The sequence below is a fragment of the Motacilla alba genome, chromosome 4A, assembly GCF_015832195.1.
Source record: "Motacilla alba alba isolate MOTALB_02 chromosome 4A, Motacilla_alba_V1.0_pri, whole genome shotgun sequence".
Classification (NCBI taxonomy): Eukaryota; Metazoa; Chordata; class Aves; order Passeriformes; family Motacillidae; genus Motacilla; species Motacilla alba.
Window position 1 is genome coordinate 911755 of NC_052045.1, and position 26069 is coordinate 937823.

The 26069-nt window shown below is 64.2% G+C and overlaps 4 protein-coding genes across 9 annotated transcripts; 3 read left to right on the top strand and 1 right to left on the bottom strand.

Moving 5' to 3' along the window:
- Window positions 1-85: 85 nt before the first annotated feature.
- NOX1 (NADPH oxidase 1) lies at window positions 86-5688 on the top strand. Of its 2 annotated transcripts, XM_038122998.1 has the most exons (13): window positions 86-1038; window positions 2026-2121; window positions 2507-2617; window positions 2697-2781; window positions 2858-3000; window positions 3077-3258; window positions 3454-3592; window positions 3679-3771; window positions 3929-4155; window positions 4235-4397; window positions 4483-4629; window positions 4835-4959; window positions 5133-5688. In XM_038122998.1, exons 1-13 carry the CDS (start codon window positions 994-996, stop codon window positions 5257-5259), a joined length of 1683 nt encoding a protein of 560 aa, XP_037978926.1. In that variant the 5' UTR covers window positions 86-993; the 3' UTR covers window positions 5260-5688. The 2 variants fall into 2 exon arrangements, with proteins under 2 accessions (XP_037978926.1, XP_037978925.1); XM_038122997.1 differs by having other exon boundaries at window positions 3454-4155.
- Window positions 5689-6178: 490 nt separating this feature from the next.
- Window positions 6179-14435, bottom strand: CSTF2 (cleavage stimulation factor subunit 2). 5 transcript variants are annotated; one of them, XM_038122801.1, is made up of 15 exons: window positions 14312-14369; window positions 14090-14168; window positions 12029-12198; window positions 11373-11509; window positions 11148-11267; window positions 10898-11053; window positions 10659-10782; window positions 10288-10350; window positions 9138-9197; window positions 8388-8529; window positions 7871-8022; window positions 7296-7573; window positions 6781-6906; window positions 6513-6638; window positions 6179-6387 (listed from the first exon to the last, which is right to left on the bottom strand). In XM_038122801.1, exons 1-14 carry the CDS (start codon window positions 14367-14369, stop codon window positions 6516-6518), a joined length of 1788 nt encoding a protein of 595 aa, XP_037978729.1. In that variant the 3' UTR covers window positions 6179-6387; window positions 6513-6515. The 5 variants fall into 5 exon arrangements, with proteins under 5 accessions (XP_037978729.1, XP_037978733.1, XP_037978731.1 ...); XM_038122803.1 differs by lacking the exons at window positions 6179-6387; window positions 9138-9197 and having other exon boundaries at window positions 6516-6638; window positions 14312-14435; XM_038122804.1 differs by lacking the exons at window positions 6179-6387; window positions 9138-9197; window positions 10288-10350 and having other exon boundaries at window positions 6516-6638; window positions 14312-14435.
- Window positions 14436-14662: 227 nt separating this feature from the next.
- TRMT12 (tRNA methyltransferase 12 homolog) lies at window positions 14663-17615 on the top strand. The gene is made up of 7 exons (XM_038122809.1): window positions 14663-14781; window positions 14878-15025; window positions 15102-15291; window positions 15961-16111; window positions 16184-16293; window positions 16923-17080; window positions 17151-17615. The coding sequence occupies exons 1-7, from the start codon at window positions 14663-14665 to the stop codon at window positions 17586-17588; spliced, it is 1314 nt and encodes a 437-aa protein (XP_037978737.1). The 3' UTR covers window positions 17589-17615.
- A 1280-nt stretch (window positions 17616-18895) lies between these two features.
- Window positions 18896-26008, top strand: SYTL4 (synaptotagmin like 4). Its single transcript, XM_038122800.1, has 17 exons — window positions 18896-18914; window positions 19669-19815; window positions 19952-20167; window positions 20689-20798; window positions 20964-21078; window positions 21240-21347; window positions 21599-21713; window positions 21820-21910; window positions 22071-22174; window positions 22280-22366; window positions 22724-22902; window positions 23089-23191; window positions 24024-24185; window positions 24596-24701; window positions 25090-25189; window positions 25424-25632; window positions 25743-26008. Exons 2-17 carry the CDS (start codon window positions 19706-19708, stop codon window positions 25883-25885), a joined length of 2058 nt encoding a protein of 685 aa, XP_037978728.1. The 5' UTR covers window positions 18896-18914; window positions 19669-19705; the 3' UTR covers window positions 25886-26008.
- Window positions 26009-26069: the final 61 nt, after the last annotated feature.

Below are 26069 nucleotides of genomic sequence, written 5' to 3' on the forward strand. Positions count from 1 at the left end.
GGGGCTGGCACGGGCGCACACACCTGCTGTCCACGTCAAACGCCTTTACAGCACCGAAATGGGGCTGTGCCTGCGGGAAGTGGGGATGGGGGAGCCCCTCTGTGGAGGTGCAGGAGCATGGCGGGATGGGCTGGCCTCATCCTGCGCTTCCGTCAGCACGGCCGTGGCTGCAGGCCAGCAGAGAGCAGCATGCCAGCAAGGAGCAAGCCTGTCCGACCTGTTCCTCCAGGCTCAGGGGCCCAGAACAGGCTGCTGTTCCCAGCTGGAGCACCGGACACCCCGGGGCTCAGGGCCCTGCAGTGGAGGGCAGGCAGGAGGGGAAGGGTGGCTGGCACAGCAGTGGCAGTGGGTGCTGATGGGACCCATCATCCTGGCCCCAAACCAGGAGTTTGACACCCCCACCCCAGCACCCACTTTTGGGGTCAGCTCGGTTTGGGTGCTGGGCTGAGGATGCTTGTCAGCCCTGGGGGCCCATGGAGGTGCAGCACCACTGGTGCTCGGTCTTAAATCAGCCGCCCTGGATGCCCAGGCTGGATCCTGGCACCAGCACAGCGCCGTGACCCCAGGAGGCTTCTCTTCCTTCGGTGGCTTCCCTGGCAGATGGGCAGTGCAGGCTGGTGAGGGAGGCCGGGGAAAACAGAGCTGTGGAGCCAGGCACAGGATGGATCCTCCACAACTTCTTCCCAGGAAACTCCTGCCTTCGAAAAAAAGCCTGTTTTTGTCCTCAGAGGTTGCAAAAGCCCAAGAGGAGCAGCCAGACCGCTGTGTGACCCAGCCGTGGGGCCACGGGGCATCTCTCTGGCCGGCACGAGGGGCTCGTTTCGGTGCTGGCCGATCCCTGCCTTCCTGGAAGGTGGCCTTTGAAACCGCCGGCATTTCCTTAAAGTCTCCTCCGGGGAAAGTCCCCGGTGCCGTTCCCGCGGCCGGGGCTGTCGCACCGCCCGCCGCCTCCATAAAACGCGGGGCGGGCGGGCGCGGGCAGGCAGCGGCACCATGGGCAACTGGCTGGTCAACCACTGGTTCTCAGCCGCCGTCCTCGTGAGTGCCGGGGCTGGGGCTCCGCGGGTGCTGGGGGCTCTGGGGGCTCATGGGGGAAATGGGGAGCGGGGCTGTGGGGAGGCACGAGCATCCCCTCTGCTCGCCATCCCGCCAACCCGGCAGCCAGGGGAGGGATGGGCTCTGGAAACCTGCAGTCTTGGGGAAAACACAGCTCGCGGGAAAGGGGGTCCTGGAAAACTTAAAAATGCTGCTGCTTTGCCCGGCCGCTTTGGCTGGGAGCCGGCCACGTGCCTCTTCTCCCCTTGCGAGAGGAGGAGGATCCTGTGAGAACTCGTGGCAGGGTGAGGAGCTGGCACCATGGGGACCATCTGCCAGTGCCGTGCTGCAGCATCTCTGGTGTAACAGAGCTCGCCTGGCCAGCACCCATCAGCTGCTCAGCACTGTGCGAGGAGCTGTGAATGCATGGGAACATGGGGGTTTACTGACAGTTGGGCTATTTTAATTTTTTGAGTTACTTAAAAAAGAAGAAGAAAACAGCCAAAAACCAAATACACGGCAGGGTGGTTTTTTTTTTTGGGACCTCTGCAAAAATTCAGTGGCTGTGAGAGGCGGCAGTGTGGGGTGCAGTGGGGTTAGGCAGGGGACAGCAGCACAGTGGGGCAGGTGAGCCAGCTCCCTGTGAAACTTCCTTCTCCCAGAATCTGTCCCACACAGTCCTGACCACCCTCTGGATCTGCCTTCCCTCCCGTTACACGGGTGTTGCCTGCTGCTGCCTTTCCTCCTTCCTCGTGCACGGGTGATGCACAGGGCAGTGTGTGACAAGACAGCAATTCTGCAAGACTTCCACACCTCTCCTCACCTTTGACCCTGTGTCCCAGCCCTGTGCGTGACAGGGCAGCTCACAAGGAAACAGGACAGGATGCACTGTCTGTCCTGATACCCTCTGGCTGCACCCAGCCCTGACTGCTGCGGTGTGGGAGGCTCCCGGGACAGGGTCCCTCACGAGGCTGTGACTTTCCCCCGCAGGCAGCCTGGCTGGGCATCAACATCTTCCTCTTCACCTACTACTTTCTGTTCTTTGACCGGGACGAACGCTATTTCTACACCAGGGCCATCCTTGGGGTAAGGTGCTCCCCTGGGTAACCCTGCCTGCCCAGGCAGACGAGCCCCTCGGGGCCCTGCTGCAGTGGGGTGGGGGCTGCAACATCCCACGCCCCTCTCGTGTTCTGTTCTCTCCAGCCCACCATCATTCCGTCCCACTCCGTGGCCTGGCATGGCACCATGCTAGTCCCTGTCTCGGTCGCTGTCTGCTCTCAGCCCAACAGCACCCCAGCCCAGCCCAGCATCTCCCCCTCCCTGTCCTCTCCCAGCTCACCCCTCCCAGTCCCACGCCAGCCCAGCACCTCTCCATCCCAGTTCCCAGCCTAGCTCAGCACTGGCTGGCCCCATCCTGAGCCGGTCCTGGCACACGACAGGACAGCGGCGCTCACCCCTCTCTTCTCCCCAGTCTGCCTTGGCATGGGCTCGAGCATCGGCCAAGTGCCTCAACTTCAACAGCATGCTGATCCTGCTGCCCGTCTGCCGCAACCTGCTGTCCTTCCTCCGTGGCACCTGCTCGGTGAGTGTCCCGTGGTGGCACGGCCAGTGTGGCTGTCCCCGTCCCTGTCCCGTGCTGACGCCACTGCCTGTCCCTGCAGTGCTGCAGGCGGACGTTGCGGAAGCAGCTGGACCACAACCTCACCTTCCACAAGCTGGTGGCCTACGCACTGGCGCTGCTCACAGGTACCCCCTGGACTGGGATGGGGCAACAGTGGGGACTGGGAGCTGCCCGGTGGGTGACTGCCTGCCCCCCGTCCAGCCGTGCACACCATCGCCCACCTCTTCAACCTGGAGCGCTACAACCAGAGCCAGCAAGCCACCGACGGCAGCCTCCCCGCTGTCCTCTCCGAGATGCACCTGCAGGGCAGCAAGTGGCTGAACCCCATCCACTCCAACCAGACGGTGAGTGTGGCCCTGGCATCCAGCCACCCAGCACCAGCTGTCCCCTGCTCCCCTAACCCACCCTGCTGCCCCGCAGACCGTCGAGTACGTGGCTTTCACGACCATCCCGGGGCTCACGGGGGTGATCATCACGCTGGCACTCATCCTCATGGTCACGTCCTCCACCGAGTTCATCCGCAGGAACTACTTTGAGCTCTTCTGGTACACACATCACCTCTTCCTCGTCTACTTCGCCGGCCTCGTCATCCACGGCATCGCGTAAGGCTCCTCGGCACCCCCAGGGCAGGACAAGGGGCAGTGCACACAGTCCCCTGGTGGGGCAGCCCTGGGGACAGTCCAGTGGGGCTCTGAGCTGCCATTCCCAGGCGGGCTGGCCCAGCTGGCCTCACGCAGGGTGGCTCAGCCCTGGCTGCGGCAGAGCTGACCCCTGGGCTCATCCCTCACTCCCTGCAGCGGGCTGGTGCGCGGGCAGACGGAGCAGAGCATGGCAGAGGTGCACCCCTATCACTGCGCCGAGTACCTGACACAGCGGGAGCAGAACTGCACCCACAGCTGCTGCAAAGACCCCGAGTTTGGGAGCATCCCTGCTGAGGTAGGGCAGTGGTGGGATGGCTCTGGGGGAGAAGCTCTTCCCTTGCCCTTGGGATGCCCATCCTTTGCTCTCCTCCACCTTCACAGTCCTGGAAGTGGGTTCTTGCCCCCATCATCCTCTATGTCTTTGAGCGGATCCTGCGGGTCTGGCGTGCGCACCAGAAGGTGGTTGTCAAAAAGGTGGGTGGTGCAGGAGCCTGCTCCTCTGCCAGCTGCTGCCCTTGGAGTCACCTGTGCCACAGCCCCTCGCCGTGGTGGCCATGGGGAGGGGCCACAGGCACAGCCCCTTCGTGGGGACGGGGGCAGGCTGGGCGCTGAGCCCTGCCCGTGCCCCCAGGTGGTGATGCACCCTGCCCGCGTGCTGGAGCTGCAGATGCAGAAGAAGGGCTTCTGCATGGAGGTGGGGCAGTACATCTTCGTCAACTGCCCCGCCATCTCCGCGCTGGAGTGGCACCCCTTCACCCTCACCTCTGCCCCCGAGGAGGACTTCTTCTCCATCCACATCCGGGCAGCTGGGGACTGGACAGAGCGTCTCATCGACACCTTCCAGCTGGAAACGCCCAGGTAGGCTGGGGAGCGCCCGACAGGTCATGCCAGGGATCTGGGGAGGCCGTACCTCTCACCCAGGCCCCGCTCCGGCCAGGATCGAGGTGGACGGTCCCTTTGGCACAGCCAGCGAAGACGTGTTCCAGTACGAGGTGGCCATGCTGGTTGGCGCGGGCATCGGCGTCACCCCCTTCGCCTCCATCCTCAAGTCCGTCTGGTACAAGTTCCAGCAGGCTGACCAGACCCTCAAGACCAAGAAGGTACGGAGCGTCCCACGGCACCAGCTGTGGGTTTCTTTCTCTGGCTCGGCTCCACCTTGAGCAATCCCTCTCCCCTGCATCCCAGATCTACTTCTACTGGCTGTGCCGGGACACGGGAGCCTTTGCCTGGTTCAACGACCTGCTCGCCTCCCTGGAGCAGAAGATGGCTGAGTCGGGCAAGGCAGACTTCCTCACCTACCGCCTCTTCCTCACTGGCTGGGACACCAGCATTGTGAGTCGACCACAGGCTGGCATGGCTGCAGGAGGGGGACACAGGGTGGCCAAGCTGGGCAGCAAGGGCAGGGCAAGCATGACAATGGCTTGTAGGCACCAAGTCCAGTGTTTGGTGAGATCAATAATGGATGCTCCTCTGCGGTGAGGGACTGGAGGGGGGCTCTGGGTGGTGCCTGGGGGGCTCACCATCCCTGCCTGCCCAGGCCAACAACGTGGCACTCCACTTCGACACCGCTACGGACACAGTGACGGGCCTCAGGCACAAAACCATCTTCGGGCGGCCCATGTGGAACACGGAGTTTGCAGCGGTGGCTGCAGCCCACCCCAGGTGAGAGCTGAGCACAGAATTCGGGATGTTGGAGTCGGAGGCGTACCCCTGGCACTCAGCATGGGGCTGGCTTTGGGAGAGGGGTGCTACGCCAGGCAGGGAGCTCACAAAGCTTTTGAATCCCTTTTCCCCGAGTGGCCCGCCTGGCACTGACATGCCCGTGCTGTTGGCAGGTCGGTGGTCGGTGTGTTCCTCTGTGGGCCGGAGGCCCTGGCAAGGAGCCTGCAGAAGTCTTGTCACCAACACTCCAGCCTGGACCCCAGGAAGGTCAAATTCTACTTCAACAAGGAAAACTTTTAAGTTTAAGTGGCAGCGAGGCTGGCACCCAGAGGGCAGGGACCCTGACTGCACTGCCTCACGCCTTTCCGAAGCAAGGCCAGGGATAAGCACCTGTGCATGCACTGAAGCCAAGCAAGACACAGCAAGGTACTCCTTCTCCATGACGAATTCCAGGTTCAAAGACTGCTGCCTGCCTGTCCTGGTGTACTAGGGGTCCTCATGGAGCAAGGGGCCTGGAGCTCCAGCCAGCCCCCTCACCGGGAAACCAGAGCCACGTTCTGTGATGCTGCTGGAGCAGTGGGAAGCAGTGGGAGCCCAGCGGGTTGGGCAGAACCCCTGGATGGGGATGGGACACGGGCATCCATGCAGGTGTCAGGGGCCAAACGTGCCCCTCAGGGTTTAAACACTCTTGTATAAGAATAAATTAAACTTCTTTTCTTTGTAATGAAAGCTTCCGTGGTGACTCAGCTGTGCAGGTGCAAAGGAGCCCATGCTCTGCCCCTTGCAGGCTGCAATAGAAGAGCTGGTTGATGGCAAACTCTCTGGGGTGCAGGATCAGACATCCATCTGCACGGGCTCACTGCCACCCTGGCACCCCAGTGCCAGCCTGCAGCCAGCACCCAGCTCAGCTCCCAGCAGGTTCTGCTGCAGCGTATGCACAGAGGGAAAGCCCGCTGCCTGAGCAGGCTGGCGTGGAAAGTGATACTGCAATCGGATCCAGAGCCCTTCCTGCCCGGCCAGCAGGGAGAGAAAGCCAAGCTCCCTGTCCTGCCCTTCCCCGAGACCCCTGTGAACAGCACACTACAAGAAATTCCATTATTAATTCTTGCCCTGGTGTGGGGAGGAGGGAGGATGGCAAGTGCTTTGGACAAGACTGGAGCCAGGCCACTGCTCCCAGAACCCAACCCACTCTGGCCTCCATGAGAGACCAAACAAGGCAGCCAGGGACATGGATTTACTCAAACCCTCCTCCCACTTTATTTCAAACACCATAAAATATGCACAGAAAAAAAAAAAATGAACTAGAAAGAAAAACCTCTCAAGGGTGACATAACCTCTCCCAAAATGCACCATCAGCTCAGGTAGCAATGGGAGCAGCTGCCATGGAGCATCCCCTCTATCCAGGCACATGACATCTCCATCTTGTGCCTGCCAGAAAGAAGGAGAGGAGGGTGAGCCCGGCACAGAGGGAAGCAGGGCAGAGTGCCATCCCAGGCAGCTCTGTTTCACTGGAAGGGAGCAGGCACAGGGCGAGACCAGGCTAAGGACATCACCTGTCAGGGTGCCCCCGTGGATTTCTGGATTTGCTCCTTCAGAATGAGGATGCTCTGCCGCTGCTCTGGGGGCAGCATGGCGATCTGGTCTGCTGTCAGCTGCAGGACCTGCATGATCAGTGCTGCCTGTGGGGAAAGAGGGCTCAGACACATGCCCTGCCAGAGCAGCCACAGCATACCAGAGCCAGGGAGGGGCTGACCCCGCCACAGAAAGGCACACAGCAAGTGCTGCTCCTACTGTCTCAGCCTTTCCCTTTTGTTCTCTCACCTTCTCGTGATCCTGGGGGGTGACCTGGCTCTGTCCAGGGCTAAAGCCTCCAGGTTGACCAGCTCCTTGGACTCCTGCCCCAGGTATGCCTCCTCCCTGCATGCCTGCCCCAGCCATGTTAGGAACCTGGGGGAGTAAGAGAGGGGTTAGGGACTGGGGGCTTCTGGACCGAGCAATACAAATTCAAGAAGGTAAAACAGATGATCAGATGGATGCCCTCACGGACTGCTTGAAGATGCCTGAGCACGAAGAGAGAGTGCATTTTATGTGCTCTCCCCTCCCAACTCCAGTGCTCCTTTCTGTGTCTCAGGAAGAGGTGGAGAGAGGCCGGAGCCTTGTCCTGTCCCCAGCTGATGGGCAGTGCCTGGGGAAATGGGACAGATGCCCCGACCCCTCAGAGCCAGAGAGCACGGCCTGGTGCTTCCCAGAGCTGCTGCTCCGTGGGACACCCCCCACCCAGCCCCAGCCTAGGGGACGCCGTCGGTGCCCGAGCAGCTGAGCAGAGCCGTGTGTACCTGGCGGGGCCCCTGCGGGCCACTGGCTCCCATGTTAAGTGGCCCAGGACCCTGTATCCCACCAGGCATCGGGCCACGCGGGTTGGGACCGGGCCCTCGAGGCTCCAGGCCCCGGGGCTCCAGGACCCTGGCCTCCATGGCCCTGGCTTCCAGCACTCGCGGCTCCAGCACCCGCGGCTCCAGGCCTCGCGCCTCCAGCGCCCGCGCCTCCATCACCCGCGGCTCCAGCCCTCGCGGCTCCAGCCCTCGCGGCTCCAGCCCTCGGGGATCTCTTCCGACTGCGGAGGAAACACAAGGTAAGCTCCTGAAGGAAGCGGCGCTGCGAGGAGCGTGGGAGCGAGCCTGCCGCCTCCTTTGTCTGGGGGCCAGCAAGCACCCAAGAAGTGCAGGGCTGGGGGCAGAGGGCACATGCCTGGAGAAAGTCCCTTGCACCCTGGGACTGTCCCTCCTCGCCTGGAGTCAGTCATTTCACTGCCCAAACCCCCTTCCTACGCCTTGGGTCGGGGCAGCCGGCTCCACTCTGACTTCTTGCCTGCACAATCCAAGCCACCCGTATTTCATGCCCCCTCTCTCACCTCGAGCATCCATCAAGGGCCCCCGCGGCTCTCCCATCAGTGGTCGGGGTTCTCCCATGGGTCCCCCCCTCATCTCATGGGGGGGGCCACGGCTGTCATGACCAGGCATATGGTGCATAGGGGCTCCCTGGTGGGGCGGCCCAAGGTAACCTCTGACGCAGAGAGACGAGGAGAGCAAAGCAGGAGGAGGAGAAAAAGCGAGAGAGTGTGAATCAGACACTGGCTTGGCACGGTCTGGGCAGAGCGCTGGGATCGCCCCCGAAGCCGGCCGCAGGGGAGGAGGGTGAGGCTGGCACAGGGATGGGTGCTGGTGGCCCCGTGCCACAGGGCAGCTGCCATCGCCCCGGGGAGATCCCTTCCCCGGGGAAACGGGCCGGCCCCCACGGCGGGCAGCACACAGGCCTCCAACCAGGCATCAGTGACTCCCGGAAGGCCGGTGCCATCCCTGTCCTCAGCGAGAGGCTACCCTTGGGCAGGGGACAGTGCCAAGGGCTCCTCGCCTTCCCTCTCCCCTCACCTGGGCTCCACTTCTCCAGTGACTGAGAGCAGGGTCCCTCCGCGAGGGTCATTCGGGGCATCTCCCAAAAGGCCTCGGGGCGGCGGGCCACTAGCAGGTAGAGGTCCACGCTGCATAGGGGCCCTCGGGTCTGGCATGGGCACTGCCAGGGAGACACACAAGAACTCGTGAGCATCTGCATGACCAGTGCCGTGCCAAGACTGTCCCCGGCGCCCTTGGGCCGGGCGTGGGGCAGCCACGCTGCTCCCCTGAGCTGTGCTGTCTGCTGGGGACGTGGCCCCGCACATGAGGCTGGAGCACACCAAAGCTCCTTCCCTGGCTGCCAATTTTATTCCTCTTTTTCTTCTCGGGTTTTATTTAAGGTTCCTTATGGCACCAGGGGCCAAACCAAGCACAGGTGCCCCCATGGCAATCCCTACAAGTGTGGGCATCGACACCCTGCCGACGTGGGGCCAGGAGCAAAGCAAGACCTGGAAGGCTCCTGGAAGCACAGTGTCAAAGAGGGCTGGATCTCAGGCAAAAGCCCTTTCCAAACAGGCTCTCCTTTTCCACCAGAGGCTCCATGCATGGTTCTAGCCTGTTCTCTCCTGTAGCCCTAGAAGAAATCCTGCCTCCTTCATCTCCTCTTACTGCTGTCAGGCTACAAGGAGTGACATGCCAGTCCCTGGCCCTGAGAACAGCAGGGTGAGAGCTGCCCTCTGCACACTCCACAACGAGCTCCACGGGAAGAGGGAGCTGGTGCCGGGGTACCTTGAACGCGTTCGATAGACGCAGGCCTGGCAGGTCCCACGGGCGAGAGCTGCAGGTTCCCTGGGCAAGCAGCAGGAAAAGAGGGAAAGAGCAGACACGTAAATAGTGTATGCACACGCGCAGCGGCTTTGGGGACAGTGCTGCCTGCAGGATCACGCACCCTGAAGTCCCCAGAAAAACCTACAGAGAAAATGTTTCCAAGTCTGGCTTTATCAACCTCTTCCATTCGCACCCCCTTTGACAGCGGAGGCAGGACAGCCAGCGTGGCACAGTCCTTCCCTCACTCAGGGAGAGAGGCAGGCACAGAAGACATCCTGCCAAGAGACACGGCACTCCGTGGGGCCACGCCGGCCCCACGCACACCCAGCTCCTGCTCTCCAAAACCTTCTGGGTGCCAAGAACTATCAGACAGCTTTCGGGAAGACAGCGCCCACCCCAAAGAAAACGAGAGGCAGCTGACCCTAAGGCCAAAGGATCTCAGACTGGGTTTGCCGTGTTGCTGAAACAAGGCCTAGGATAGAAGTCAAGGCAACAGAGGTGACGGGAGTCTGCACGTGCTGTTCCTGGGAGAACAGGAACACCGGGGCCGTACTAACCTACACATGGCAACGTGTGAACCATAAGGAATCGGGCCCCAGGGCTGGGCCGGACAGACCGTGCCTGCGGAGGGAAAGCCGAGCCGTCACCCTCCGGGAAAGCCCTGCCAAGCCTCAAGCCAAAACGGAGACCCAGCTCCCTCTGCTGGGCACGGCGCGGGAGGACGCGGGGGCCGCAGCGGCTGCTCCCAGCACCCCGGCAGCGAAGGAGCAGCACAAGGACCGGAGAAGAGCAAGCTCTGCCTGCCCGCACAAGCACAGGGACACACACGGGCTCGCAGAGGTGAGAACACAGACACATCCCGCTCGGTGGGGACAGGCAGCTCTCCTGGCTGCCAGGGCACCACTGCACAACAAGGTGCAGAACGAGCTGGGAGCCAATCTGGGCTGAGCCCTGGGAGCCAAGGAGCTGCGAGCACAGCCTTGTGCCTCAGTGAACAAACCCGGGCACAGCCCCGGGGCTGGGCACAGCCGGGCTGCAGGCAGCTGGGGCACAGCACTGCTCACTGGAGCGAGGCTCACACCACACACAGCACTACACACGTCTGTTTTACCTTGTCCACGCTCCAAGGGGACTGGCCCTGCACCTGGCATCCCAACCTGTGGCTGCATCCCACCTGAGAGGGGACAGGCAGAGATCAGACCCCTCCTCAGCCATCCCTGACGACTAACCCATTCCTTTGGCCCCAAATACCTTCTCGCTCCCAGCTCCTGGGGGAGCATCTGGAGGTTTATTCCCTTGGTGTTGGTTCCCCCCAGGGACAATCCAACTTTGTGGCCCACCTCTGGCAGCAGCACAACCACAATGCACAGAACAGGATTACGTGTGCTCTCACAGGGCTGAGCCCTCTGGCTAGGGGGAAGGCAGAGGGGGGTGTCCGCAGGACCTGTGCGCTCACACTGGGGCAGCTCGGCCCAAACTCACCTCCTGGAGCCATGGGGCCAGGGCCTGGGCCCTGCACAGGGGCCGCCATCTGTCCTGGGGCTGGCACTCCCCCCTGCATGGGCGGCTGCATCAGAGGAGGAGCGCCGTTGACGTGCATCCCGCCCTGCCAGAGAGACACTGGATCTCAGGGACACCCCGACAGCCGGGCACGTGCCCCAGCTGGAGAGCTGGCACTGCCCATTTCCCCTGCACAGCTCCTGTGTAGGGCAGGCTCTTACTATGGGCTGCGGCTGGGACGACGGGGTGCTCTGCGGGTTCAGCTGCGCGTTGGGCCCTGGCCCAGGCCCCGGTCCCGGCCCAGGCCCCGGGCCTGGCACTGCCTGCTGGTTGCCTGGGATCAGAGGAGGAACACTGGTCTGGCGATGCAGGATTTTCTAGGGGAGGAAGAAGGAGAACGGAGTTCTTTTCCACTCCACAAAGGCTTCCACCAACACCCTCCCAACCTGGGACGAGCAGCAAGGGACAAACCAGCGCGATCTCCGGGTCGACGATCCTCATCACCACCTGGGCCTGCAGCAGCGCATAGGCCAGCTGGGGGTTCTGCAGCAGCATGTTCCTGGCTTCCTGGGGGCTGTTCTGGACACACAGCTGGAAGACAGGCCCTGATCAGAGCTCCCACGAGGTGGGACACGGGTGGGAGGGCGAGGGCAGCGGTGACAGGAGCTGTGCTCACACAGGGACTCCTGCGCTCACCTTCATCTGCTTCATCAGCTCAAACATCTGCTCGGGTGGCAGGCTGGCCACGGCCCGGCTGATGGACTCGGGGGCGTCCTCTGGGTTGACAGGGTCCCCATAGGGTGACTCTATGATGGGTGCACCTGTGCCCAAGCCTGCAACACGAACAGCACATGGACAGGCTCGTCAGGAGGGGAGCACCAGCCCACCAGGGGAAAAGGAGGCAGCAAAACCAGGGAGACCTTAGGAGGAATTTGTTCCCAGAAGGGGTGATTAGGCATCAGGCAGCAAAACCAGGGAGACCTTAGGAGGAATTTGTTCCCAGAAGGGGTGATTAGGCATGGGAACAGGCTGCTCAGGGAGGTTGTGGAGTCACTGTTCCTGGAAGTGTTTAGGTAAAGACTGGAAATGGCATTTAGTGCCCCAATCTAGTTGATGCAGTGTGTTTGGTCAAAGGCTGGACCGTGATCCTTACAAACCTTTTCCTAAGCAATTCTGTGATTCTGTGATCATCTGGGAGTGCAACCCCAGAGCTGAGCCCGTGCACCCCTCTGGGGCACTACTCACACCACCTCCCGGAGCAGCTCAGCTCTGCCAGCCTGGCAGAAGAGACAGGCCCTGCCCTGCAGCGCTGCCAAGGGCCCGGCGTGAGGGAGCCCAGAAGGCCGACTCACTCTTGAGCTCCTCCTTGTTCTTCTCGCTGGCGGCGTTGTCCACGCGCAGCGCCCTGCCGCTGAACTCGCGCCCGTTGAGGTTGCGCATGGCGCTGAGCGCCGTCTCCTGGTCCTGGTACTCGCAGAAGCCATAGCCCTTGGGCTTGCCCGTCTCCCTGTCGTACACCAGCCTGGCAGGGAGGAGAGCAGAGGAGACACGCGCCGCTGCTGAGGGCAGGTGGGCATCCTGCTGTGCCCACGGCTCCTGCAGCTCGGGGGGACACGGGGATGGAGCTCGGGGGATATGGGGATGGAGCTCAGGGGATACGGGGATGGAGCTCAGGGGGATACGGGGATGGAGCTCGGGGGGACACGGGGATGGAGCTTGGGGGATACGGGGATGGAGCTCAAGGGATACGGGGATGGAGCTCGGGGGATATGGGGATGGAGCTCGGGGGGACACGGGGATGGAGCTCGGGGGATACGGGGATGGAGCTCAAGGGATACGGGGATGGAGCTCGGGGGATATGGGGATGGAGCTCGGGGGGACACGGGGATGGAGCTCGGGGGATACGGGGATGGAGCTCGGGGGATACGGGGATGGAGCTCGGGGGGACACGGGGATGGAGCTCAAGGGATACGGGGATGGAGCTCGGGGGATACGGGGATGGAGCTCGGGGGGACACGGGGATGGAGCTCAGGGGATACGGGGATGGAGCTCAGGGGATACGGGGATGGAGCTCGGGGGATACGGGGATGGAGCTCGGGGGGACACGGGGATGGAGCTCAAGGGATACGGGGATGGAGCTCGGGGGATACGGGGATGGAGCTTGGGGGGACACGGGGATGGAGCTCAGGGGATACGGGGATGGAGCTCAGGGGATACGGGGATGGAGCTCGGGGGGACACGGGGATGGAGCTCGGGGGGATACGGGGATGGAGCTCGGGGGGATACGGGGATGGAGCTCAGGGGGGATACGGGGATGGAGCTCAGGGGATACGGGGATGGAGCTCAGGGGGGATGGAGCTCAGGGGGGATGGAGCTCAGGGGGGATGGAGCTCAGGGGGGATACGGGGATGGAGCTCGGGGGGATACGGGGATGGAGCTCGGGGGGATGGAGCTCGGGGGGATACGGGGATGGAGCTCGGGGGCTTAGAACTTGGGGGGATGGAGCCCCAGCAGTGCTGGCAGCATGATGAGAGCTCAGGGGGATACAGGGATAGAGCTCAGGGGGGATAGAACTTGGGGATAGAGCCCCAGCAGTGCTGGGAGCACAGTGAGAGCTCAGGGGGATACAGGGATGGAGCCCAGCAGCGCTGGCAGCACGGTGAGGGCAGCCCAAGGCACACAGCAGCCAGGCCCATGCCCAAGCCAAAGGGCCTGCTGGCTCCTGGCAGGGCTGCTGCCAAGGCTGGGGTGGGCAGGACGCCCAGCAGTGCCAGCCGTGTGCCTGCTATGACCTCACGAGGAAAAGGACGGGACTGGCTGCCCCCAGACCTCCCAAAACCTGAACTGAGAGCACCAGGGCCTGCTGCCCAGCCTGGAAAACACCTGTGGGAGGCACAGGGCTGGCAGTGAGCAGCACAGAGCCCGACCAACACCTGAGCCCTCATCAGCCCAGAGCTGCGTGCCCACGTCCACCTGCTCGGGACGTCGTGCTCCATCTCCACATGAGCCTGGCACGGCCACCGGGTCCCTGTGCCCTGAGCACGGCTGGCACAGCCTCACGAGCCCCGCAGCTGCTGCTCCGTGTGAGGAACCAGCCTCGGGGGCCCGGGGAGGTTCAGACGGGTGTCAGGCAGAGCTCCTTGGCCAAGGCTGTTGCCAAGCTCCCGAGCAGGCAGCCCGAGGCAGTGCCCGCGGCACCGTGCCTGGAAGGGGCCAAAAGCTGTGCGCATGTGGCACCGGGGGACGCGGTGGGCTCGGCGGTGCTGGGGGAACGGCTGGGCTGGGGGGTTTTAGAGCCCTTTGCCAACGTTAAGGGTTTGCGATCCACGGCTGCAAGGCCGGCTCCGCGGAGCCCGCGCGGCTCGGTGTGCACCGGGCACGGGAACCCGCGGGAGGCCTGCGGCCGCTCTCACCTAAAGCTGACCACGGGCCCAACCTCCGAGAAAATGTCCTTCAGCTGCTCCTCCGTGGCCTCATACGGGATGTTCCCCACTGCGGAGACAGACCGTGCCGCCGGTCAGCGCGGCGGGTACCGGCCCCGGCGGCGAGAGGGGAAACCCGCCGGCTCCCCGCCTGCCCGTGCCCGCCCGTGCCGCCTCCCCTTTGCAGGTCGCGGTCCCGCCCCGCGGCCTCACCGAACACGGAGCGCAGGGACCGATCCACGGCGGGGTCCCGCACCGACAGCCCCGCCATCGCGCCGCCCGCGCCGCTTCCGGCCCGCCGCCAGCCGCGTCCCCGCTTCCGCTTCCGTCCGCGACAACCGGGGCAGCGGCGCTTTCAAAAAGCGTCCGGCGGAAAACGCGGCACCGGCGTGGGTGGCCGGGACTCCCCGGCACCCCCGGAAAGGGGCTGCGGCGGCCTCGGGGGTCCCCCGGCACCGGGAGCGGCCTCTGAGCGGCTCCGGGACCTCGCGGATCCCCTGGCACCGGGCACCGGTCCTTAGGAACAGCCCCTGGCGAGCCTAACAGCGCCGGGGGCCCGGCAGGATGGAAGGCGCGGCTGTCCCCGCGGCTGTCCCCACGGCTGTTCCCGCGGCTGTCCCCACAGGTGTCCCCACAGGTGTCCCCGCGCTGGCCACGGAGCCGAGGTTCGCGCAGCGCCTCAGGTGAGCGGCAGGGGGAAGGGGAGCCCGCGCTGCCGCGGCCGGTGCCGGGCCCGCCGGGAGGCTCCGCGGGCAGGGCCTGACCGCGGCCGGCCGCAGGCAGTGTCTGGAGGCGGAGCGGCTCCGGGACGAGCGCTTCGGGCTGCAGCCGGTGCCCGGGGGCCGCGTGGCCGTGCCGGTGCTGCCGGAGAAGCTCTCGCAGCTGTGCGTGCCCCCGGAGGTGCCCTGGGAGCTGGTCGGCATCCAGGTGAGCACAGCCCCTCTGCCCTCCCCGAGCCCGGCGAGCGGCGGCGGCCCCGGCCCCGTGGCACGGCCCTGCCCAGGAGCCTGTGCCCTGCAGGGCCGCCCGCCGGTGCTCGCCGGCCCGGAGGCTGCGGGACGAGCTGCGGCGGCTGCTGGGGGCCAGCTGGACGGCGGAGCTGGAGCGGGACGTGCCGCACGCCTGGCAGAGGCACGGCGACCTGGTGCTGCTCAGCGAGGACAGCTTCAGCGCTGCGCCCTGGCAGGCGCTGGGTAAGGCGAGCAGGGCATGCCTGTCTGGCACGGCACGGCTCGGCCCGCGTCTCCCGGGTGCTGTGGTGCAGGCTCGGTGCCCTGGCAGGCGCTGGGGAAGGCGAGCAGGGCATGCCTGCCCCGGCACGGCACAGCACGGCACGGCTCGGCCCGCATCTCCCGGGTGCTGTGGTGCAGGCTCGGTGCCCTGGCAGGCGCTGGGGAAGGCGAGCAGGGCATGCCTGCCCCGGCTCGGCACGGCTCAGCCCGCATCTCCCGGTGTGGTTTTTGTAGGCTAGTCAGGATGAGGGAAGAGACGAGAATTTTGATTCTATGATTTAGAAGGTTGATTTATTATATTATCATATATATTCTATTAAAATGCTAAACTAAAACTGTACCAAAAGAATGGAGATTAAAGAATTATCAGAAGGCGAGACAGCGATAGAATGGAATGAATAACAAAGTTTTGTGCCTGACCGAGATAGTTTGGACGGCTGGACTGTGATTGGCCATTAATTAGAAACAACCACATGAGACTAATCACAGATTCACTTGCTGCATTCCACAGCAGCAGATAGCTATTGTTTACATTCTGTTCTCGAGGTTGCTCAGGTTTTCAGGAGAAGAAAAGCCTGGCAAAAGGATTTTCATGAAGCGTGTCGGTGCCGCCCGGGCGCCGTGTTGCAGGCCCGGCGCTCTGGGAGACGGTGGCCTCGGCTCTGGGGGCCCGGCGGGTGGCCCGGCGAGGACGGGTGGCGGCAGATGGCATGCGGAGCCCCAGGGTGACCCTGCTGCTGGGGCAGCACGGCTGGGTGGAGCACGTGGACAACGGCATCAGGTGGGCAGGAGCTGCGGGGCGGGAAGGGACTGCCCTCAGGGACTGCCCTCACCGCCTGGGGGGGTCCTGCAGGTACACCTTCGACGTGACCAAGTGCATGTTCTCCCCGGGAAACATCAGCGAGAAGCTGCGTGTGGCCTCGCTGCCCTGCGCCGGGGAGGTCCTGGTGGATCTCTATGCAGGTAACGGGGACAGAGGAGGGGCAGGACAGGTGCTGATGGCATCCAGGTAGACATGAAATGTCATTTCCAGCTTGGAATGAAAAATACTCAGGCTTAGAGCTCCTGTCTTGCCTGTGAGCCCTTCAGCTCTGCTGGCACTGCTGTCCTGCCTGTGTCCCTGCAGCCTCTGCCTCTGGACACAGGATGTCCTGTTCTCAGGCTCCGTGCCTAGTGCTGCTTTGGGGAATCACCTGGATCCCCTCACAGGGGAAGGATTTGCCACTGTTTGTGCTTGAGGAAGTTAGTGCTTCCAATTAGTGCCACACTGAAAGGACATGGCACCCACAAACCTGCCCTAGATTAATCAAACCAAACGGTAATCTGGACACTTCTGCAGAACCAGGCATGTCTCAACCTGATAGCCAAAGACCGAAGGTAAAATAAACTCCTCCAAACATTTTTCAAGGCAGATTTTGCTTTTGCAGAAGAGGGAGGGATAAATTTCCATTTTCCAGTATTTGGGCTTTCTCCAACGCAGAGCAAAGCAGACTTGGGGAGGCAGGGTGGCAGCGTGCGTGCTGCCCTGCCCTCGGGGAGGAGTGTGGATCTCTGGAGTCCCTGCCCTCAGCCGCTGCCCCCCCTGCCCGCAGGCATCGGCTATTTCACGCTGCCCTTCCTGGTGCACGCCGGAGCCGCCTTTGTCCACGCCTGTGAGTGGAACAGCCACGCCGTGGAGGCCCTGCACAGGAGCCTGGTGCTGAACGGGGTGCGGGATCGCTGCCGCATCCACCGCGGGGACAGCCGGCAGGTGAGCCGCGCCGGCCGTTCCGCGCCACCCTTCCTCCCGCGGGGTCCCCTCACCTCCGCTCCGCTCCCAGCTGCAGCTGCGCGATGTGGCGGACAGGGTCAACCTGGGGCTGATTCCCAGCTCGGAGGAAGGCTGGCCCGTGGCCTGCCGCGTCCTGAAGAAGGACACGGGTGGGGTTCTGCACATCCACCACAACGTGGAGGCTCGGCCCGCGCCGCAGAGCGCGCTGCTGCGGGCTGAGCGCGGCTCTCCGGAGGCGGCCGGCCCCGCGGGAGAGGCACGGCGACCGGCAGAGCACGGCGGGGAGCAGGCACTGCGGGCCAGGCTCCGGCCCGAGTGGCACAGGTGGGCCGAAGCCACGGCCACGCGCATCCAGGGGCTGCTGGCGGAGCTGCACGGGCGGCCGTGGCGCTGCAGCGTGCTGCACGTCGAGCCAGTCAAGTCCTACGCGCCGCACGTGCACCACCTGGTGCTGGACCTCGAGTGCCGGCCTGTGCTGCCCGTCTAGTGGGCCCTGGGCACCGCCGGGGCTCCAGCGCCCTTGGAAGGGTGGCCAGCAGTGTCCTGCTGCCAGCCTGGCTGTGCCTTATGTCCCCTAATTGCCAGGGGCAGCACTGCCCAGCAGCACCTCCCTGTGCCCAGGGCACCCAGGGTTGTGCCCCCCATGGCAGATCCCTTCAGGATCCAGACAAGGACGGAGCAAGCTGGGCTCAGAGTGCCAGTGTTCTGCCCTGGCTCTGCCAGTCACTGCCCAGGTCTTGGACACGTGGTAGCCCCTTGAGCCCCATTTTCACACAGTGCTGAGAAGCCTTGAGCTCCTGCTGGGTTCATTTCAGCAGGTCAGGGACAAGCTTTGTGCTTGTATTTTCCAGCATGCTTTTTAATGTCCTGGAAGTGAGTCTGTTCATCTTGTTTCCTTCCTGGTTTTTTTTCAGAAATAAAGATGTTTCTCACCGCCTCTTGTTGGTGTCCAGTTAAAACGTGAACACTGGTGCAGGTGTGAGGGTCTGGCCCGGGAACTCTGGGTCCTAGGGTGGTGCGTGGAGGGGCTCATGGAGCAAAGCCTCTGTGGCATTGTCTGCCTGCAAGCCCCAAGCCCTCTGCCTGTGTATTGTGTACTCCCAGTGGAGCGAACCCCTGCCCCATGAGGAAGCTCCCGCTGGCCCTTTGATGTCTCCGCGGTTTTTTCCACTGTGTCAGTGTCACATCGCTTCCCACAGGCCTGGGAGCCTCTGGCTCTCCCATCCCTGGGGTGCGGCCGAAAGTGTGGGCAGAGCCGCGTCCTCTCGTTCGCCTCGGGGCTGCACCCAGGTGGCCTCCCCCGCCGTCCTGCGTGGCGACAAGCCGCCTCCCCTCGGGTGGAGCCCCCGCCTCGGCCAGCCCGTGTGCTCGGCTTCCCCGCGCTGCGGGGCCCGTGTCTCCGCCACCAAGGACAAGGGCAGCGGCGGCAGCCTTGCGGCGGGAGGACACCGCGGCCGCTCCTCGGCTCCTCCCCGGGCATGCCGGGGGGTCCCCCGCACTTCGGGTGTCGGTGCGCTCGGAGCTCTTGGAGAGCAGCCGCCCACCCAGCCAGGGCCGCGGGGCACCGGGGAGAGCGCCCGGGGGGCCGGAGCCCCGCTCTGCCGGGGTGACCGGCGGGGCAGGGGCTGGGGGAGCGGGCACCGCCTCCCGCACGGGCCGCCCCGTCGGTGCCGCAGGTGCGGCCGCCGCGGCTCCTTTAAGGCACCGGCGCCGCCCTCCCCTCCCGGCTCCCCTCCCGCCGCCGGGCGGCGCCGGCCGCAGCCGCTGCAGGTACCGGGAGCGAAGCGGGGTCGGGCGGCGCTCCCCTGGCGGGGTACCGGGGGTTCCTCCGCGGACGGGGGAGGACGGGGGTCCCTCGGCTGGTGGGCACTCGGGGGAGCCAGGGGTCCCGCTGCGGCCCGGGGGTCGAGCCGCGGTGTCCCGGGGCGGGGGCAGTTCCTACCCCCCGTGGCCGCGCCGGGAACGCGGTGCTCCCGGTCGCGGACCCCCTTTCCCCGACAGAGAGGAGCCTGGGCTCCGTCCCGCCGCCCCCTCCTTCCCGAGGGACGCCGGAGCGCGGCTGCGGGGCCGGGAAGGTCCCTCCCGCCGGTTCCGCCGAGCCGGGCGGGAGCGGGGAGCGGCTGCAGTCCCCGAGCGAGCGCTCGGGCTCCGTGGGGGCCGCGCCGCGGCTCCCGGTGCCGCCGCCCGCCAGCCGGATCCGTCCGTGCCGCGGCTCCCGGTGCCGCCGCCCGCCAGCCGGATCCGTCCGTGCCGCGGCTCCCGGTGCACGTCCGCTCCCGGCGGCTCCTCGGGCAGCTCCGAGCCCCGGTGCGGGCTGGGAGGGGCAGCCCGGGGCGGCTCCTTCCTGCCGGGGCTGCCGCGGGTGCTGGGCGTCAGCCCGGTCCCACGGAGCCGGCTGAGGTCACCGGGGCGGCGGGGCTGGCAGGCGGCCCGAGCCCAGCCCGGGGCAGGGCGGTGCAGACGGCGGGCGGGCCGGTGTCCCCGGTGCCGCCGTCCCGTCCGGCCCCGGCAGCGGGCACGGGGCAGCTGGCGGGGGGCAGCCGCCTCAGCAGCTGGCATGTCCCTAGCTGGCATCCGCTGAGGGCCGGCCATCCCGCTGGAGCGATGTCGGAGGCTGTGGACCTGTCCTTCCTGTCGGACGCGGAGAGAGAGCTGATCCTGCAGGTCCTGCAGCGCGATGAGGAGCTCCGCAAGGCGGAGGAGAGGAGGATCAGGTGCGAGCGCGGAGGAGCCGGGCAGGAGCTGCTTCCCCGCTTTGCTGTGGTAGCGGCGGATGAGCGAGAGCGTGGGTGACGGGTGTTCCCGGGGTCCCGGGCGCCTCTGACAGCTCCTGCTGTCGGGTGTGAGCAGGCGCCTGAAGAATGAGCTGCTGGAGATCCGGCGCAAGGGAGCCAAGCGGGGCAGCCAGCGCTACAGCGAGCGGACCTGCGCCCGCTGCCAGCAGAGCCTGGGCCGCGTCAGCCCCAAGGCCAACACCTGCCGCGGCTGCAACCACTTGGTGTGTCGGGACTGCCGCTCCTACAGCCCCAGCGGCTCCTGGCGCTGCAAAGTCTGCACCAAGGAGGCGTGAGTAGCCAGGACAAGTGGCAGGGACCTTCTGTACACCCCTCCTGCCCCCTTCCTCCTCTCAGTTGCCTCAACTTGATGCCCCATAGCCAGTCTTTCCTAGCCTGGCTGGTCCTCCCCAGTGCAGGGCAGCTTGCTCTGCTGTCACTCCTGGAGAGGGTTCCCATGTTCGGGTGATGGAGAAATGGGCCAGACCCCGCTCTTGTGTCTCCTTCCTGTCCTTTCCTTCACCCCCTGAGCTGACTGCAGCATGCCCCTGTGCCCCTCGCCCAGCCTGTGTTTCAAGCACCCCAGGTTTCCTCCCTTTTGGCCTCCCCTGTCCTGCAAAACCTGGCTTGCTGCCGTGTTTGCTGAGGATGGAGCTGAGCCTGTCAGCTGCCCGGCGAATGGTCCCTGCGCAGTCCCTGCTCATTTTGCCTGTCGTGCCTGTGTTCCTGGGTTGTGGCAGCCCCGAGGGTGGCTTGGGGCACAGCAGGCAGCCCCCACTGCCCCTGAGTGCCCCCACCACCCCTGCCCTGCAGTGAGCTGAAGAAGACAACGGGTGACTGGTTCTATGACCAGAGGGTGAACCGCTTCGCCAACCGCCTGGGCAGCGACATGGTGCGGCTGTCCCTGCGGCACAGGCCAGCAGGTAGGGGTGCCACGGCAAAGCCCTCTCCCGCAGCCCGGCCACCTGGGATGCTCCGGCTTCCCCCAGTGCTCCTCTGCCCGGTGTGGAGCTGGATGGGAGCAACTCCTGCTCCAGGCAGTGAGTGAGCTTGGAGCAGTGTTCCTCCTGATGCCTCTCTGCTTCCAGCCAACAAAAGAGAGACTGTGGGACAAACCCTCCTGCAGAAAGCCCAGCTCAGCGAGCCTAAAAACTCCTCTGCAGTCCGGCAGCCGAGCCCCCCTGCACCCCGGGAGGGGTCCAGGTAAGAATCCCTGCTGTCCCCCGTGCTCCAGGCAGCAGCTGTCATCTGCCGCAGGTTTGAGAGGAATCTGCTGCCCCACGTGGACCGTCGGTGGCACAGAAGCTCTCTCAGACCGACCTCCTCGCCAAACAGGACATACCTGTGGTTTTGCTTGTCTGCAGTTTGTTTCCAGATGCCTCAGACCTTCGGGATGGCAAAAGCGACACAGAGTCCATGGAAAACATGAGCCTGGACAGCTACAGACCTAGTCCTGCTGATGACGGGGGCAGGTGAGAGGAGCCCAGCGTGGGTTGTCCTTGGCAGGACTGCCTGGCAGAGGATGGGACCGTGATGTGAAGTGTGTTTTTCTCAGTCTAGTGAGGGGAAGCTGGCTCCTCTGGCTGGGCTGAAGCCTGTCCCTGGGCAGGAATGTCCTCTGCTCCCACTCTGCTACGGGCAGCTCAAGTGGCACTTCCTGGCCAGCACTTGCTCTGCCAGCAGTGCTTGTGGCCTGGGACAGACCTTTCTGTGTCTGCCGCAGGAGGAACTCCCTGGAGAGAGCCAGCCCTGGAAAACAGGTCGCAGGGCCAGCAGGACCTGCTTCCTCCAGCCTGACCCTCCCTCTCCGCTCCAAGAGTGCGCTCTCTGACGGACGGGTGCGTGACGCTGCTGCAGCAGGCTCAGCGTGTCCTGGGGCGTGGGGCTGGGTACCCCACAGGGCTCCCAGCCCTGCCCTGCTCTGAAGGGGCTCTCCCTGCCCAGGATGCCACCGTGGGGACCCGCAGCAGCACCTCAGTGGACGAGCACGAAACGATATTTAAGAAGAACCCCCGGCGGGTGGCGAGGCCTGCGGGTGAGAGACGCGCGGGTGCTGGCAGGGCCAGGGGTGGGCAGCTCCTCCTCCCTGGGCTGGGAAGGCTTTCAGTGCAGCTGGGAGAGGCAGCCCCTCGTGTGAGGAGCAGCAGGGCTCTGCTCGTCCTGCTCTGTGCTGCTGTTCACCCCCTCTCGTGCAGAGTACACCAAGTCGGTGATCGACCTGCGCCCCGAGGACCTGGTGGGGGAAGGTGGCTCTTTGGGGGACAGGAGCAAGTCAGTCCCTGGCCTCAACACGGAGCTGGTGAGACCCTGAGTGCCACAGACGGCTGCCAGCTGGAGGAGCCAGGTGTCTGGCTGGCTGTGCCCAACTGCTTCCCTCACCGGCGGCCTGTCCCTGTCCTTGCAGGAGGAGGAGGAGGAGGACATTGATAACCTGGTGCAGATCCACCGGCAGCGGGTGGCCCGGGGCAGCATGCGCAGTGGCACCTCCTCGGTGAGCCCCGCGGGTGGCTCTGCTCTGCTCTGCTCTGCTCTGCTCCCCTCAGGGAGAAGCGATGGAGAGAGGCAGTGCTGAAGGGTTGGGTGGGAGGGAGGCAGGGCAGGCAGCTCCTGGAGGGAAGGGGCAAGGGCCTTGTGTGTGGGGGCTTCTTCCCCCAGAAGGAAATCAAAATGCAGAGACTCAGAATGCTCTGTTCCACAGCTGTGTGTGGGTGGGAGGCACTTGTGGCCATCCCCAGCCACGGCGAGGTGAGGAGGGCTGTGCAGAAGAGGCACAGGGAGTAACCTTGCTGAGGGTGAGGAGGGACTGTCAGGTGACGCCGTGCCAGCTCAGCCCTGCCTTGTCTTGCAGAGCACGCTGGGGAGCATGGTCAGCATTTACAGCGAGGCCGGCGACTTCGGCAGCGTGGCTGTCACTGGGGGCATCTCCTTCTCCCTGAGCTACGAGCAGAAGACGCAGACCTTGTTCATTCACGTGAAGGAGTGTCGCCAGCTGGCCTACGGGGACGAGGGCAGGAAGCGCTCCAACCCGTGAGAGCCGGGGGGCCGTGGCTGCTGCCACCACTGGTGGTGTCCAGCTGGGTTGTGGGTGCCCACCAGAGGTGGGAGCTGTTACTGGGAGGGTCCTGGTGAGGCAGAAGGTCTGCGGTTGCCCTGGGGAGCTCGGAGGATTTAGGTGGGGGGACCTTGTTGAAGTGCTGCCTGTTCTCCCCTCAGGTATGTGAAGACCTACCTCCTGCCCGACAAGTCCCGGCAAGGGAAGCGCAAGACGACCATCAAACGCAGCACCACCAACCCCCTGTACAACGAGCTGCTGAAGGTGTGGGGCTGGGCTGGGCTGCAGCTGCTCGGGGCATGCTGCTGGAACCAGCGAGGGGAGGGCTGAGCTCCCAACCCTGCGGCGGGGTCTCTGCAAAGGACCTGTGTTCAGAGACTGCGCCCCGAAAGCTGCAAAATCCCCGCACTGCCAGCTGTGCCCTGGCTGTGCTGCCAGGCCCCGGTGCCACGGTGGGGTGGAGGCACAGCCACAGATGTGACTGTGTCACAGGACATGTCCCTGGTTCCTGGCGTTCCCCAGAGTAGAGGCATCCTGCTTACCCTGGGTATTCCCTTCCAAGGTGAAGGCTTCCTGGCCCCTGGAGGCATGTTACAGTGCCAGGAGGGAGGGCAGCACGCCACAGGGGCAGAGATAAGTTCTGGGCCCCAGGGCAGAACAGCTTGGCAGTGCCCTTCACCATGCCTGCTGCCTGACTCTGTCCCTGAGTGTGGCAGTGCACCTCTGAGGCCAGGCACTCTTGCACAGGAGGAAGCGAGAGCTGTGGTTTGGTTTTCAGGCTCCCACAGCCAGGTTTGCTGAGGTTTTGCCCTCTGACCACCTGAGGCTCGGTGGTCTGGCAGAGCTCTGCTGGTGGTGGGATGGCCGGATGCCGCGAGTCCTGGCTCCAGGGGCCACTGCTGGGGGAGCACAGGCTCCTGCACCTCTGCCCTGGGACTCTGAGGTTTCGGCAGGCGTGGAAGGAAAGAGGAACAGGCTCCTGTGCGCATCCACTGCTGCTCAGGCCCGTCTGCTCTCGTGCTCGTGAGCTGATGGAGTTTGCCAGGCCTGCCCTGTGCTGTGCTGCCTGCTCACCGGTGGTTTTCTCTGTCCCCAGTATGAGATTAGCAGGTCCCTCCTGCTGGCGAGGACGCTGCAGTTCTCGGTGTGGCACCACGACCGCTTCGGCCGCAACACCTTCCTGGGGGAGGCAGAGGTTCCCTTGGCTGCCTGGGACTTCGAGAGCCACCTGGAGGAGTTCCTGCCCCTGCATGGCAAGGTGTGCCCCGCTGCCCGCAGCCTCCCCTGCCCGGTCCTGCTGGGGGTAGAGCCCTCGGTGGGCAGAGAGGGGTGGAGACCTCAGCTGAGCATTGCCAAATTGCCACATCAGATATTTGGAGGTGTGAAAACCCCAGATGCAGACAGCAGAGCTGGTGTAGTGAAAAAGGGCAGAACTTCTGCCTTGAGCCTAGCTTCCCTCTCCTTGTCAGGTGATTGGGCCAAAATGAGATCCCAGAGGAGCTGGGCTACGCTGGTCACGCTGGGGGGAGTTTTCAGGCATGTGTCCAGCTCAGCCACATCCAGCAGAGGCCACGTCCTTTGTCCCAGCCTGGGGGTGCTGCACACCGGGCTGTCACTGTGTGTGCCATGGCTTCTCTGCAGTGGTTGGTAATCCTCACCTCTTGGCAGATTGGGGCAGATGCTGCTGGTCTCCACCAGTACAAGGGGGAGCTGGTTGTCTCCATGAAGTACATCCCATCTGCCAAGCATCCTGGGGCTGGGAATGGCAGGAAAGGTGAGTGCTGAAGCTCTGGGATCAGTGTGGAGCCCTGCAGGGCCTGCTCCTGGCCATGCAGCTGGCTCTGGATGGGGTTCTTGGGTGCTGTCACTGCAGCCTTCTCCTCTGCAGAGCTGCTCTGGGTCAGGGCAGAGCTGGCTGTCCTCAGCTGCCCGAACCATTCAGTCCTTCCCTGGGGCTGGGCCAGGCTTGCTCTCTGTCCCTGCATGAAGCAATTTTGTCTGCCTTTGCAGGGCAGGGCCAGTACAGGAGAAGGCAGGAGGAGATGCCAGTCCAGGCTCTGCACCTGCCTTTGGGATGAAGGGTGTTCAGCAGGAACTTCCCAGAAGTTTGCAGTGCCAGAAATTAAATTGGATTAATTTCTACTGTGTTGGGTTTTTCCTAGGCAAAACAGGGGAAGGTGGTGAGCTCCAGGTCTGGATCAAGGAAGCCAAGAACCTGACAGCAGCCAAGTCTGGAGGGACCTCAGACAGCTTTGTCAAGGGGTGAGTGAGGGTCCTGGGGTGAGAAAGGCACTGTCCTCCCTGGCTGTATTCCCAAAGCTGCTGGGGGGCCTGGAGGAGGCCCCTGCAGGGTGTCATGGCCCTTCTTGCTGAGCCGTGCCAGGAAAGGCAGGAAGGGGGGCTCCAGGCCAGGTGCTGGGGTGCTGAGGTGCCCCAAGCCCCCCGAGCAGGAGGCAGTTGCCCATGTGCTGCTAACCCAAGGGGCTGCTTCCCCAGCTACCTCCTGCCACACAAAAACAAAGCCTCCAAGAGGAAGACGCCTGTGGTGAAGAAGACCCTGAACCCTCATTACAACCACACCTTTGTCTACAACGGCATCAAGGCCGAGGAGCTGCAGCACATCTGCCTGGAGCTGACGGTCTGGGACCGGGAGCCGCTGTCCAGCAACGACTTCCTGGGGGGTGTGCGCCTGGGGGTGGGCAATGGTGAGAGCCTGCAGCCCCCAGCCCTGCCAGCAGCAGCCACAGCCTCGCTGGGGCTCTGCCCTGCGGGCACCAGCCAGCTCCAGCACTCACTTCTGCCCTCCCTTCCCCAGGCATGAGCAACGGGCAGGCTGTGGACTGGATGGACTCCACGGGCGAGGAGCTGAACCTGTGGCAGAAGATGTGCCAGTACCCGGGCTCCTGGGCAGAGGGGACCCTCCAGCTGCGCTCCACCATGGCCAAGCTGGGGCCCTAGGCTGTGGCACCAGGCCTGGTGCTGCTGTCGGGAGCCACGCTTGCTGCACGGCCTGGCAAGGCTGCCAAACGTGCGTTGGGGTTTTTTTTTTCTTATACTTTAATAAACATGACCTTCTCTAAACAGGCTTGGGCAGAAAGTCTTCTTGGCCTAGCCTCGTTTAAAGGGTTTTCCTCTTGTCATG